Raw genomic sequence first — 14,396 nt, forward strand, 5'->3', positions numbered from 1 at the left:
AAAGTTCTTGTCACATAAGTGCACAATATATGGAAGTGGTCATTGTTAGAAATATTATGCATGCAATGAGCTATTGTCAGTCTTTTCTCATCAATAAATTATCATGCTAGTAAATATTTTTAGTCAAATTAGTAATTTTCTGGAGATTTTGCTAGAGTAAATTCATTTCACCCATATTATCATTTAGAACTTAAACTTCACAATTAATTATCAGGACTAACTCTAAGATAACATATTTATATAAAACCTTTAGGCAAATATGAATTCATTCCAAGTCATAAAGCAGAAATGCTTATAAGTGTATGATATTCAGTACTGTGTATTAGAAGAAATTCATCTATCAGCACAGAAGAAAAAATAGCTAGAGGGATGTAATCATTTCATATAATTAAAATAAAGATTCACAAGAACTCAAAGTTCTTTTGTTTTCCCCAATCAGGATGGAGTAACCAAGAGCCCAGAAAAGCGCTCTTCTCTCCCGAGACCGTCCTCCATTCTTCCTCCTCGCCGAGGTGTATCAGGAGACAGAGATGAGAATTCCTTCTCTCTCAATAGTTCCATCTCCTCTTCAGCACGGAGGACCACCAGTAGGTCTATTTTGGTTTGATTTTCTTTTTAATCATTTTTTTAAAAAATCCTTTAAGTGCCATAAAGCTTATTATATATTTGTATTTTAATTTTTTTTAATAAAATATGCATGAAGAACAGATTATATTTGTACTAAGCATCAGAAAAAACAGACTATAGATGGTTCCAAAATAGCTATTTGAGTCAAAACAATTTATAGAGGAAATGGGAACATATCACCCTATTATCTACTAAGATTGAGATGAAGTTATTTTTCTAAGACTATATTTCCTCTCTTGCTTCAAATTTAGAGCAAAAGGACACAGGGCACCTTTATTTGATACATGAAAACTGTTCACTGAAAGAGGTAAAATTGTTTTGTTTCTCCAGGAGATTGAACCTAAGCTAATGTACCCATTTACAATGTCTGTAGTCACAATTATCTAAAAAACTCTCTTGAGCTTGCTCTTTGTAAATAGTTAAGCAAAGACTAAATGTCCCCTTCTCAGAAAGAATTTTCTGCACTGATGAGCAATTGCATTAGATGATCTCTAAGATTCCTTTCACTTTAATGATTTTAAAATCAAGTTACAGGTTTATCCTCTATATAATTTCAGAAGATTCATTGATTTTACAAAGTATATTCAACAGTAAAAAATAAAAATGCCTTTATGCCTTTCCCGTAAAAGTTGTAAATGAAATGTGAGTGCTTTAAAAAAATGTAAATTCTCAGAAGTTAAATTTTGTATCTGGCTTAGAATTAAGCAGCATCTGGGTAAATAAGCCTCAATGTTCTCATTTCTTAATTAGGAATAATAAGAGCTGCGCTTAACTACTGTATGGTGCATGTCTTTTTGGTTATCAATTGTTTGGTATTTACAAAAGTGCTTTGAAATCTATGTGTTGTATTCTTATTTATATAATTCTTTCATAAAAACATTTGAAATGGCATTCAAAACACATTCAGAAAGATAATACAAGAGAAACATAGTATAGGAAAACGGGGTGAAATAATCAAATGAAGCTGAGCTTAACTTGAGATAAAGAAATACATCTCAGAAGATCCTAAATAATTAATAGTGCAGGATTATGAATTTAACTTCAAACTGCCAAACCAGTGATAAAAACAAAGGAAAAAACACAATCATGTATATAAAGTTTTCCAGGGATATATTGTTAGGACATCCCAGTATTCTAAAGAAAAAAATAGACTTTTTTTGGCTTAAAACACTGAGATAAGTTTCCTTATAAAAGGAATACAAGATATAGTAGAAAAATGTCTAATGGCTTTCGATAAACACATCTGCAACTCACACTGTTCCTCAATATAAGCTAAGGGAGTAATATTGAAACTTGATTTAATAAATACCCTTCTACACAAACCAAAACCATGTGATCTAAATAATGGTTCTATGTTGTATGTTCACCTGGACCTCAGAATGAATTTACTGCATAGAAGAATGAATGATCAACATATCATTCAAGGAATCTTCATTAAATATGGGTCCACCTACAATGTTAAGTGCAGATGCTTTTTCCAACTAGAGGCAGATCCATATGTCTTAATGAGGGCACAAGTAGACAATAGTTTGGACACATTCATAAGAAGAATTAAGGAGAATAAATGAGGAACAATCAGGTTTTATCTTTGTGTCAATGGCAATGCATGTTCAAAAGAATGTCTCCAGTTATGAACCTAAAGAAAGGAGGCTGTCACCTTTTTGAGCATTACTGTGATAATTTGTACATATTTCTAAATGCTTTAGAAAGTAAACATAAACAATCTAGGGAAGAAGCATGTTTTCAGGAGAACTTTCTGATGCTGTGGTTTGGTTTTGACCATGTTTGTTAATACAGGGTCAGAGCCAATTCGCAGAGCAGGAAAAAGTGGCACCTCAACGCCCACTACTCCTGGATCAACTGCCATCACTCCTGGCACCCCACCAAGTTATTCTTCGCGCACACCAGGCACTCCGGGAACCCCTAGCTATCCCAGGACCCCTCACACACCAGGAACCCCCAAATCTGCCATCTTGGTGCCCAGTGAGAAGAAAGTTGCCATCATACGTACTCCTCCAAAATCTCCCGCTACTCCCAAGCAGCTTCGGCTTATTAACCAACCGCTGCCAGACCTGAAGAATGTCAAATCCAAAATCGGATCGACAGACAACATCAAATACCAGCCTAAGGGGGGACAGGTAAGAATCACATGAACACATATTTGCTCCCAGAAATGAAGTCTCATTAATTATTACGTTGCTTTCCTCATATTGTAAACTAACGGTTCTTACAAAGGAGGTAGAGTTGTTAAAGAGTTACTGGTTTCAATTTAATTCTAAGAATTTGGACCTTATTTGAAGCTAGCCTATAAAATATAATGAAAATAATATGATATGTCCTTTCCTTCTGGTTACTACTGGAAAAAAATGATTTAACTATATAGGAGAAACTTTTAGTTGATTAACAGATGTTTTCTGAATGTGTCTCTATTGCTTTGTGGATTTTAACTTAAGAGACTAAAGTTACATTTATGATGTAAATTTGAGTTTTCTATTTTATATTCTGACCATTAGCTCATTTGGCTGTCTTTTAGTGATTCCAATTTTATCTCCTTCCCAAGGATTTCCTATGATGTTTTTCTACCATTTCCTCATGTTCACTCCAAAATATGAGAATGGTTCATCAAGTTTCTCCTTTGGCTACTATTGACCAAACATTGTAAGGAGTGGGTATTCATGTTGGTAATAGATAAATCTGTTGGATTCTGATGAATAAAATTGTAGCCTTTAAACTTCTACTTAAGTTTAATTGTACTGAATAGAGTTATTAGTAAAGCTCACTTACTAACTTTTTTTATTTCAATAGATTTAAGGGTACAAGTGGTTTTGGTTAATGGATGATTCATATAGTGGTGAAATCTGGGTTTTTGGAGTACTCATCACCTGAATTCACTTAATAACTTTTAACTTCAACTACAGAGCAAACATTCATATCTTTTCCAAGCAGAGGTCCTTGAGTACTGTCTTCACCTGAACCTTGCTTATACACTATATGTTTGGACAAAGCAATTAGCCTGGAAGGAAATTATCCAAATATTATATAGTATTTCCCTTATAAAATTGATCTACATACACAATAGTTCAACTTTTGTGATTGAAGAGATAAAACAACACATCCATTCTTGAAAGAAGGGATGAAAGCTATAACTTTATATATGAACAAACTTGTAATGCCCTTTCAGTATTCCACAAAAGCCTTTTCTTTTAAAACTCAATATTTTTTTCTGATATTCTTTTTCTTTTCTTATATTTTCTGCCACTGATTTCTGGTATCCCTCCTTTGTGCCAAAGAAAATCTATTTTCAGGCAGGTTTAGAAGAAAGATCTTGCCAAAATGTAAAGCTATGAAGTACTCCTACTCACCGTTGAAACAAAAATCCAATGTTGCCCCTTCTTTTAGCAACAAACTTCTTTGCTGTCTCAGGATTCTGTTCAGGAAAGCCCAAGGAATTGAAAAAACTAACCAATGGGGCAGGAATAGAGAGATCAATATACCCTTTTTAGAACAACTATAACCTCCTATAATAATATAATCTTAGAAAGATGCTTTTTATAGAAAGATGTTATGAAAAATATGAGATATGAGAAAGTTTTTTTCATATAAAACCCACTTCATGAAAGAATTTTTTTTAACAAAAACGGAAAATCAAAATTCTACCAAATTTAAGCTTCAAACTAAGTTCCAAAAGACTCGAACTATTCTTGTATTCATCAGAGTTTTGCACATTCAAGAAAAGGAAATATTTGGGGCCTTTTGGAAATATCCAAATGTTGCATTATTTTTATATTTATACATAAATAATTTAAAAGAGTAAGTTGAGTAAAATCAATTTAATACCAACTGGAAACTTCTTCATTTTAGCTTGTGATGAGATAGCCCTTAAAATAGAGTAACTATGATAGAAATTTAAAAATCAATTCTCTTTTTATAAATATCCCCATGTCCTAATATTCTCCTGAACTAAATATGGGCTTTACTGATTTATTTTGTAGAAAATATTGATGCTTAAAAGAATCTATTTCTTATTAGAGTCACAAGGAAATATAAATTATCTCCAAGGTGATATTTTATTAAAACTAAAAAGAAAATGTAATAAAAAGAGAAAAGATATTGTTCTAATTTGGTATAGATTTAACAATATGTGATTTTGTTCAAAAGACTCCTTAAGGTAGAGAAGCAAAAAGAGTGGTTTTAGCCTCAGCTTTGCAGGAATCTCTAAGAGTAAATCAATCCTTACATATGAAAATATCTGTTTTCTTTTTCTACTTCTTTATCATATCTAGTTGTGAGTATTTTTATGCATGATTTTAATTGACTTCTACTACATTTGGTAATTCATAAAATTGGTATAAGTGTCTTATTCTGTTGAGCTGAACTCAAACGTCTCTAGAGATTTTGATAGTTAAAGACTAGTAAAGACATATGACATAAAAATTACAGAAAGAATAAAAATAGCCTCAAAATCACAGTATCATTTGAAGAAAATCTCTTTTTTCATCAGGCAAGTGTTAACTTGTTGCAAAATTATTCTGTCTCAGCATCAGATGACTTGGAAAAAGTCCATACCAGTGGAGTTATGAAGTAACTTTTTTGCAGAAGCAGGAGATGTTTCCTCACCAAGATAAGAAACAGATGGACGATATTTGCCTTCTATTTTGTGATAGATGGTATAAATGCATTTAAACTGGAGGGTAAAATGAATTGGAAAATTGATATGCATTGCAACTGAGCTGTCTTTGTAAGAAAATTATATCACTCAACACTTGGGCACTATCCCCTTAAAAGCCTCTTTACAGTGCATGATCACAGATACAGGGAGTGAGGGGAGGTTTTGACTGTATAGAGTTCCCACTTTATAGAATGACTGGAAAAAAGTTTTGTATTAGGGCTTCTTAGAAATTATGAAGATGATATGTTAAAGTTCTTTATTATCTGTTTGAATGTCTATAAATGCACACTATTGAAAAAACTGAAGCAACTAGCATGTTGTTCCCAATTGTAAATTGATTACCTAGGACATTTGAATGGATAGTGGCCAACCTAGAATCATTGAAAAGGACAAGACAATAGCTGCAGGAGCCAGGTTTTGTAATAGTGATATGTGGTCTCTAAGTATTGAGAGACAAGTTCATACAATTCTTAACAGGGAAGATAGGAGTAAATTTGAAGATGTAACTTTAATTTGGTTCCTCCGCACAGGCTCTACGGTGGTAAAACTTTAAGTGGTTAGGTTGTATATAAATGATTTAATTCTGAGATCTTCATCATTGTTTTAAATTTTGTGTAAGCACTTAGAATTAGGAGTGGAAACTCTTGTGTTTGGGGGCCTACATAACTCCCCAACTTGGGGAATTTTATTATTTGCTCCCTATTTGAACATTTATTGCTCTTCTGTGTGTATCGATTTTGTGCTTATAGCCATTATCTCTTCCGTTAAAGTCCAATTTTCTGTTGGCAGAGAGGCTCAGCTCAGTGGTTCAGGTCAGCGAGGCAAATCAATGCCTAATGGAATAGATACACTAGTTGAAGATATGAGAAGCTTTACAGAAAACAATGAAGTTAATCTTTCCAAATAAAACACAAATTCATTCTACTGGAAAGAACATATCCAATCCCATATTCACTGTAGATAATAAGCCTGGTTTACTTAGCTCAAGGCACAGGTAAAACTGTCTTATGAAGTGTATTAATTTGAAACTATCCTATTCAGTTGGCTCCCCCATCTACATTAAATCTAAATTTTAGAATAAATAATGTTAGTTTTGTAAGAATACTGCTGGGCTGTTTGAATTAAACAGATATAGGAAAATAAACAATTTCTCTAAACACGTAGCATAAAAAAATTTAATCAACAACTCATTGGCGCTTTTTACCTTTTCTATCTATAAATCAGGACTTTTTATAGGTACTTTGATTTACATGGAATATTCCTACATGTTTTGACAGATTTCTCATTTTTTCTCCATTAGCCTTATGAAGACCAGTTTAAAAAGCTATACTCTGGTTTATATACAAGTTTACTCTGGTTTCTCTTCAGATAGTATAAATCTTTCACCTTTTAAAAAGTACACGTTATTACATATGCCCTTGTAATAGTTGAAAGTTACTGATGAAACAATTTCACAGAAGTTGTTTTCATTTACTTCTTATTGGATAGAGTGGTTAGTTAGATCCTGACCTCTGCAAAGCCATGTCTGTGGATTTGATTGATTGCCTTGCACATTATGTGCTTTTGCTTCATTCATGATGACAGTCAGCCATTTTCAGGTCAGCGAGGCTAAAGATGGTGGCATCTTCAAGCAAGTCATTCCTGTTTAAAGAAAAAGCAATATTCATCTTTTAAATAAAGAACCTTGTAGAATTTATCAGTGTATTACTTTCCCAGTCAATGTTGCCCTAGCATTTTTTTAAAAAATTTATTTAGATAAATCCATTAGATTAGAAGCATATCATCACATTCTAGAAATAAAGCAATCTAGTTTCTATCTCTCAGTTCTATATGGACCTATTGAATTAAAGGATATTGGAAATCAGAAATACTCATCTCCTTCTAATCCAACCCTCACATTTTCACAGAATAGTAAACAAATGTTTTCATGTTACCCACATATCCATATGGAACTTTTAATATCATCCTTTAATGGCTGAGCTCTAAAGTGAGAGTCTGTAGTTTGTATTTAATGAATAATTAATCACTTATCTACAAAGTATGGGACTTTATATACTTTAATATTTCTTGTTTGCTTTAACTTTTGTTATATAATATGAAAATGGTAATTTTATTAAACAATGCCATTGATGCCAAGGTTTTTATCACATCAGGGTTGAAATTTGGAGCTTCTGAACTTTTATAATATTTTTTATAAAATAATGCAAATAATGTGTTATATGATACACTATTAAAATATGTTATATTCTTTTCCTTTTTTTTTTTTTTTTTGAGACAGAATCTCGCTTTGTTACCTAAGCTAGAGTGAGTGCCGTGGCATCAGCCTAGCTCACAGCAACCTCACACTCCTGGGTTCAAGCAATCCTTCTGCCTCAGCCTCCCGAGTAGCTGGGACTACAGGCATGCACCACCATGCCTGGCTAATTTTTTCTACATATATTAGTTGGCCAATTAATTTCTTTCTATTTATAGTAGAGACGGGGTCTTGCTGTTGCTCAAGCTGATTTCAAACTCCTGACCTCGAGCAATCCGCCCACCTCGGCCTCCCAGAGTGCTAGGATTACAAGCGTGAGCCACTGCGCCTGGCCAAAATATGTTATATTAATATACTACCTTAAATTTGTAAAGTTATGTTGCATTTTTATCATTTTTTTCCTGCGACTGCCAGGTTCTTTTTTTTAATTTTAAAATTTAAGGTTTTAAAATAGAGTCTAGTTAGCTAACTTTTGAATTTCTGTAGATAATATCAAGGATCCATGATAAGATATTAATTCTAGTATCAACTTTGGAATGTTCAAAATTAATAGAGACTTGTCTATTTCTTTGATAATTGCAGAAGTTCAAACTTTTACATTCACTCAATCATTTACTCAACAAATATTTATTAAGAACTATGTACCATGTTATGTGCTTAATAGTGGGAATATAATAATGAACAAAACAGACAAAAATTTCTGAAATATGCCTTCATAGAATTTACATTCTAGGAAGAATGGCAAACAAAAAAAGTGATATAAAAATATGTTAAAATATACTAAGTATAAAGGAGAAAAATTAAGATGAGGAGACTTAGGATATGTTGAGAGGAAATTGCATTTCTGATAGAGTTGCTAGGAAAGGCCTCAGAAGGTGATATTTTAATAGAAAATCCTTCCTTACTCCAAGGAAGTAAAGGAATAAGCCGTATAATAACTGGGGAATGAGTATTTCAGGCAGAAGGAACTATACATGCAAAGGCCCTGAGATAGAAGCAGGCCTAGCAAGCTCTAGGAACAGCAAGGATGGCGGTGTGACTGATGCCACATAGACCTTTGAGTAGAAAGTTCACACTACCTTATTTTAGCATCATTACAGCTATTCAAGTAACAGGACTTTAATGTTGCTAAACCAAAACTCTTGAATTGTCTTTCATCTCCCTTCCCCTCATCCAATATCCTGGCCATCTTTAAGTGCTAATAGGTTTGTAACCTGAATAGCTCACAGTTTTAACTCAAAGTTTTACATTCTTACAAACTTTGAGTTTTAAATCTGCCCATATCTCTCATCTGTTCTATGCTACCAAAGCACAGGATATATTATCTCTTGTTGATATCACTGCAGCAGTTAGTTGTGAACTGATCTCCCCATCTGTTCTTTGCTCCACCTGGTCTACTTTTTATTCAGTAGCCAAACCTTCTTACCATGTTTGTCATTGAACAATCCATTGTATAATTAGATGTTTAATGTCTATCTTATCTCAACTAATAGACCATAAGCTCCATGAAATCAGAGACAAGATCCATATGGTCCTTAGGGCCCTACTCATAGCAGGTGCCCAATAAATATTTATTCAGTGAAAACTGAATGAATGTAGTGTACCATATTCATGGAGAGTTGCATTCTTTCCAGGGATATTGTTGAATGATTGTGAATGCCTTATTCTGTAACAATTATTACCCAAAAAACTTCCTATGTTTAGGCCACAGTAAATTTTAGCCAAAATAATATTGGACCAGGGTTTAAGACCTGAGTTTTTGGTCCAGGTTTTCTATTAAAGTATTGTGTGACCTTAAGCACTTATCTTTCTAGTCCTCAGATTTCTTATTTGAATAATAGAAGCAAGAAAATAATACTTGTTCTTGTATATAATACTATTTCATTTAAATAGTTTAAAGCTCTTAAATGCATGATTCTGCTTAGAGTATGATAGTGTTTTTGCATTATAGGTCCTCAAAAAACTTTCATTTGGTTATTTTAATAGAATTCATGTGTTTGTGCCACAAAGGGCAAGCTGAAGTTGAGTAAAAGAGCAGAATCTCTGAAATAGAAGAAGGTAATTAGGGAAGATGAAACAATAGTGAGGGAGGAAGGATGGAATAAAATTAGTGAAATGTAGAGTGGAGTCTTTTTTGTATTTATTATAAAGTTTTAGGCATTATCTTCAGACCATTTTAAGGCCTTTTGCATGCTAATTGAATGGTTTACTTTCAATTTTATACTAAAGTATTAATTCTGAAGACTACGAGTAAATTATAATGAAACAGGATTTTTTCACCCATTATATGAAATGTTGATGGTTACTACTGCAAAGGTTTATATGCTATTAACATACATGAATATTTGTAAAATATAAAACTAAGAGAGAAAGATTGAATGAGATTTTCTTCTTGTTCATATATTTATTTTTTCATTAAGCATTTACTAAGACTGTTAGGTACTAAATGCCAAAGAGGGAAGTGGAGATAATGAGGCATGGTCTCTACGATCTAGACAGAAAGGAGGCTTTTTGTTTTGGTTTGGTTTGTTTTATTTTGTTTCTTGTCCTCCCCAATGCCTTGCCCTCATTTAATATTAAGTTCTTTTCAAGCCATTTCTTACCATCACCTTAAGGCTATAATAAGTGCTAAATTAAAATACTGTCAGTCAACCCAGCATGAAGAAAAACTATTCAACAAAATGCATTACATTATATTGACAAGGTTTTTGTTTGTTTTTGTTTTGTTTTGTTTTGTTTTGGTATTGAAGTCATCATTATCTTAAAATGAAAGCTCCTTAAGATCAGGAACCCTGCCTTTATGCAATGGAATTTTATAGCTGCAATTCAAAAATCTTTTGTAGGGTAATGAAATGTTTTGGAGCTAGGTTTAGTAAATATTAATTATCAAAAACTATGGGAAAATATTACTTTGGGTTTACAAAGTTGAGATCTGTCAAGCCCCCTTTTTTGTAAGCTGTTCATTGACAAGCCAAGCAAGGACATGGGAACAAACCTTGAATCTCAGGTTGATCTCAGATCATTCAGCAGACTATTTGGAAGTTACTTTCTTCACTGACCTGGCCCACTGTTCCTTAGAATTTCTTAAGAATTAAACTAAAGAAAAAAAATTTAATGTCAAGAAATTATAGTTTATTAATTTGAAAAAACTCATCTGTTCATTTTCATGAATCACAATGATTGTTGTGCTCATAATGTTTCTTCCAGCTCCCATTGGGAGACCATTTAAAAATCTTTAACAATGTGTCTGATGACTAAATTCGTTAATGTCTACTACACTAAAACATTCTTTCTAAATTCTTCAGCATTGTCTTGTTCACCCCTAAGTTTTTCAGTGTGGTTCTACTTTCTGTGCTATGTGGCACAGCCTGCATAGGAAAATTGCTCCCTCCAACTTAACCTTTTTGGGGGAGTTTTGTGGAATTGTGCATTTTAACATAAACAATTATTTCTACTTAAATGTATATTTAAATATATTTGTTGTTTATATTTGATATAAAGGTTTTAAAGAAACTATTGTTCAGAGTAGGCAAGGTTCATTAAAATTCTGAATGGACTATAATGTTTGCATACCTGAATACATTTTATCCAGAGTACAAGATTTTTAACAGATGAATTTTTGAAGAATAGTATCTGTGCCAGAGAAGTTTTAATCTTCAGTAATATCCAAGGTAGTCATACTTTGTTTTAGTATTCATATATGATGCCTCAGGATTTTACAGAGGCTAAATAGTTTTATTAAATTGAATGTTATGGAATGGGAAATACTTTGGGGAGTGACAGAAAAGCATTTTTTATAGTACAAGGATAAAGGAGGGCTTAATTTTTAAGCACTCCTGAGAAATGATGAAAACACAAAGGAGAAGCTTAATCCCCTGCAAAGTTGAAGGGAAGTCATTTGAGTGTCATTATCTAATACCCCTTCACAAAAGCATTGTTTCTGAGACAACTTCAGATGAAGGAAGGAAGAAATGATGTTGCAACTGAGTTTCATACCTATAGGATGCCTGAGGGTCTGTCTACACAGAGTCCAAATTTTGGGATCCTAGTTACTCTTCGTATTTCTTCCCCTCGAGCTGACATGTGGGTCTTTTGATAAAGAAAGCAGCATCAAAGAATGTCAAATTTTAAAAAAAATCAAAATCCCATTGCTCAAGTAATTCAAGTTGACATTGGGATGAATGCCTCTGGCTTATGAATTGTTTTGCTAAAAACTGTCTGTTAGGAATATATTTTCTTTCATTTTACTGTTTCATATTTCCAACTAAATAGTAGAAGAGACTTGTTCTTGTCTGCAGGCATATTCTACATTTTGTCTTCCTATCCTTTCCTAGAGCAACCCAATTTTAGAGAAAAAAATGTAAATTTCTCTAAAGGAACATTGAACTTATATGCAAAGAGAGAATAGAGTAGTAGGTCATTTCAATCAATCCATTATTATAAAATTCAACTAGAGTCACTCAGGGAATAGCCAGAAAGTAACTGCAATGTTCTTCTCTATCATAGTGGAAGAATACATTTTAATAGAATTAGTTAAAATTAAAATAAAATAATTCTTATTAATTTTTCGATGACATTAACCTGTACTTATATAACTCTTCATGTTATCTGACCTTTATGTGAATGAAAATTCAATCTCTTTGCAAGTAAATCCGCAATGCTTGCATAAAAACCCATGAGATTAAAATTCTTTTTTGCCAGCCTCCCACTGGATATATTGATTGGCTGAGACTTGAAGAATAATCAGTTATGGAATCAACTTGAAAAGGGGATATTCTAGAGAGAGATATTAATAACATAAAGAAAGCATGAGGATAAATTTGAAAATAAGCAATCCTTTAAAGTTTAGAATGTAACATAGTCTGGTCAAAATGTAAAGTATAAAGAGGATAGCTGAAGAGAAGTCTCACAAATCAGAATTGTTGAGCACTCTCGCTGCCTCACTAAGAAGTTTTGATGCATTTAATAAGAAATAGTGATTTGGGGGGAATTTTGAATAGGGTAGAGCTTTAGGAAGATGATCCAGTTGATTGATATAATATTTTTCACTTCCACTGTGATGTAGAAAAAAAGATGATCACTCTCTTTCAAATCACCTCATTATGTGTTAATAATGCAAGTAAAAAATTCAGTTGAAATAAATTGACAAAGATTAAAATGTGACTTAGGGATAATCTTGGATAATGATTATTCAAATTTTTTGCATACCATAAGCATAGAAATTTAGTTCATTTATTAAATAGAAGTTTGTTACATTTTTTCTCAATAATATCTAAGACATTAAAATAAATTTCTCTTGAAATAGACTTTTAGGAAAACAAAAGTTTTTCTAAAACTGAAAATTCCCCCAAAACTGTCTTATTTATTAATAGATCCATTCATAGAACCCAGAGAGTTAAAACTCAACTCTTCAATAAAAGAACTAACCTGGAATATGGTCTTACCCTTCACAGCAGCCATCTATTGCATTTTTCCATTTTATGAAATGGTTTCTAATGACTGCTGTTATTTGTGGAAGTAACTCCAAGGTGTTAATTATTTGTAAATGGCCTTAGAGACTTTTGGCGTGAAGTAATTTGTAATTTTGCTAAGGCATAAATGTGAATCACATAGACTATGTGGGTGCTCAGGTGCAAGTTGTCAAGCTAGAGTGTGAATCTTACTAAGTGTCAAGTGCCCACTGTACAAAGTGGTTTTGTTTCTCTCTATCCAACCATTAAGCAATATGGAAAATGAAGTTCTGGAGGGGCCACTTACATTTATTCTGTCATAATTTGCCTCATTTTATACTAGGAAGCTCTTGAAATATGAAAACATGTAAAGGATGTTATTAATGGATATGTAAAGTCTGCTTCACATGATAGGTTGAGCAGACATAGATTGAGAAAGTCTACCATTGAAAAAGTCCAGCCATTTGTTTCAGTAGAAAATCTATGACTTTCTAGAAAATCTGGGTAAAACTGAAATCAGCTTTTAAGTTGTAGATTTTAAGATTCTAAATCATCTCTTAAAAATGCTGCTGAGGGGACCCATTAGGATTGAATGATTTGTTTTGGAAATCATAAACATCATCACACAGTTGATTAAATGTTAATGTCAAACAGACTTATGCAACTAAATTTGGAATTTCCATTTCTGCAATAAGTGAATCAGATTTAATGTTTGGTTTTTGATCACTTGGCAGTGAGTCATTTGATTGATACTCTACTGATCTCCAAATTAAAATTCATAAACAAAAGATGAAACCCTATATATCCTCAAAAGATTAGTAAAATGGCTCACAGGAAGTCTATTTCATTGTCAAAATAATTATATATTTATGAATAATAATTTTAAAGTATTATTGCAAAAAATAAATCAAAATTATTTGCTTTCTCCCACCCAAGAACTAATGTAATCTGTTTAGCTTCTGAGATGAGATTGAGCATATTCATGGTGGTACAGCCATAGACAAAATCATTTGCCTTCTGAAAATAATTTATCTATGAGTTTTTAAATGTAGTCTTTATTGGTTTAAAACTATCTGCATCTATAGTTTCTATGAAACTCTTACAGTATATCTACACTCATCGTTAGATATAGACTCTGTGATATCCCTCACCCTGTTTAAATTGAATTTTTATTTATGCCCTAAAGAGTAGCCCAATCATTCAGTCTTCTGAATTCAAATTTTGACAAGAGGCCCTTCCCTTGGGTTGCTGATGAGAGCTGTCAATGGTATTTCCCTACAAGGGACAAGCTATCTTGACAATGTTAGGCAGGCATCGTGATTCAAGCTTTGCCTAGTTAAAAAGTCAAAATCAATGTCCTTTTGAATTTTTGATTCTTTCTTGCAAATACTAAAAG

General features: G+C 32.6%; 1 protein-coding gene across 46 annotated transcripts in view; it reads left to right on the forward strand.

Moving 5' to 3' along the window:
- MAP2 (microtubule associated protein 2) overlaps positions 1 to 14,396 on the forward strand; it is a 278,816-nt gene that overhangs the window by 253,177 nt on the left and 11,243 nt on the right. For 45 of the 46 annotated variants that reach the window (XM_076005881.1, XM_020288234.2, XM_012751467.3 and 42 more), the window contains 2 exons: positions 440 to 587; positions 2,425 to 2,765. In XM_076005881.1, coding sequence (XP_075861996.1) covers positions 440 to 587; positions 2,425 to 2,765 — 489 coding nt within the window. Of the gene's footprint in view, positions 1 to 439; positions 588 to 878; positions 2,381 to 2,424; positions 2,766 to 14,396 lie in introns of those variants that run through there. The other variant, XM_076005898.1, reaches the window with a different exon arrangement.

The sequence above is a fragment of the Microcebus murinus genome, chromosome 8, assembly GCF_040939455.1.
Source record: "Microcebus murinus isolate Inina chromosome 8, M.murinus_Inina_mat1.0, whole genome shotgun sequence".
In the NCBI taxonomy this organism is placed as follows: domain Eukaryota; kingdom Metazoa; phylum Chordata; class Mammalia; order Primates; family Cheirogaleidae; genus Microcebus; species Microcebus murinus.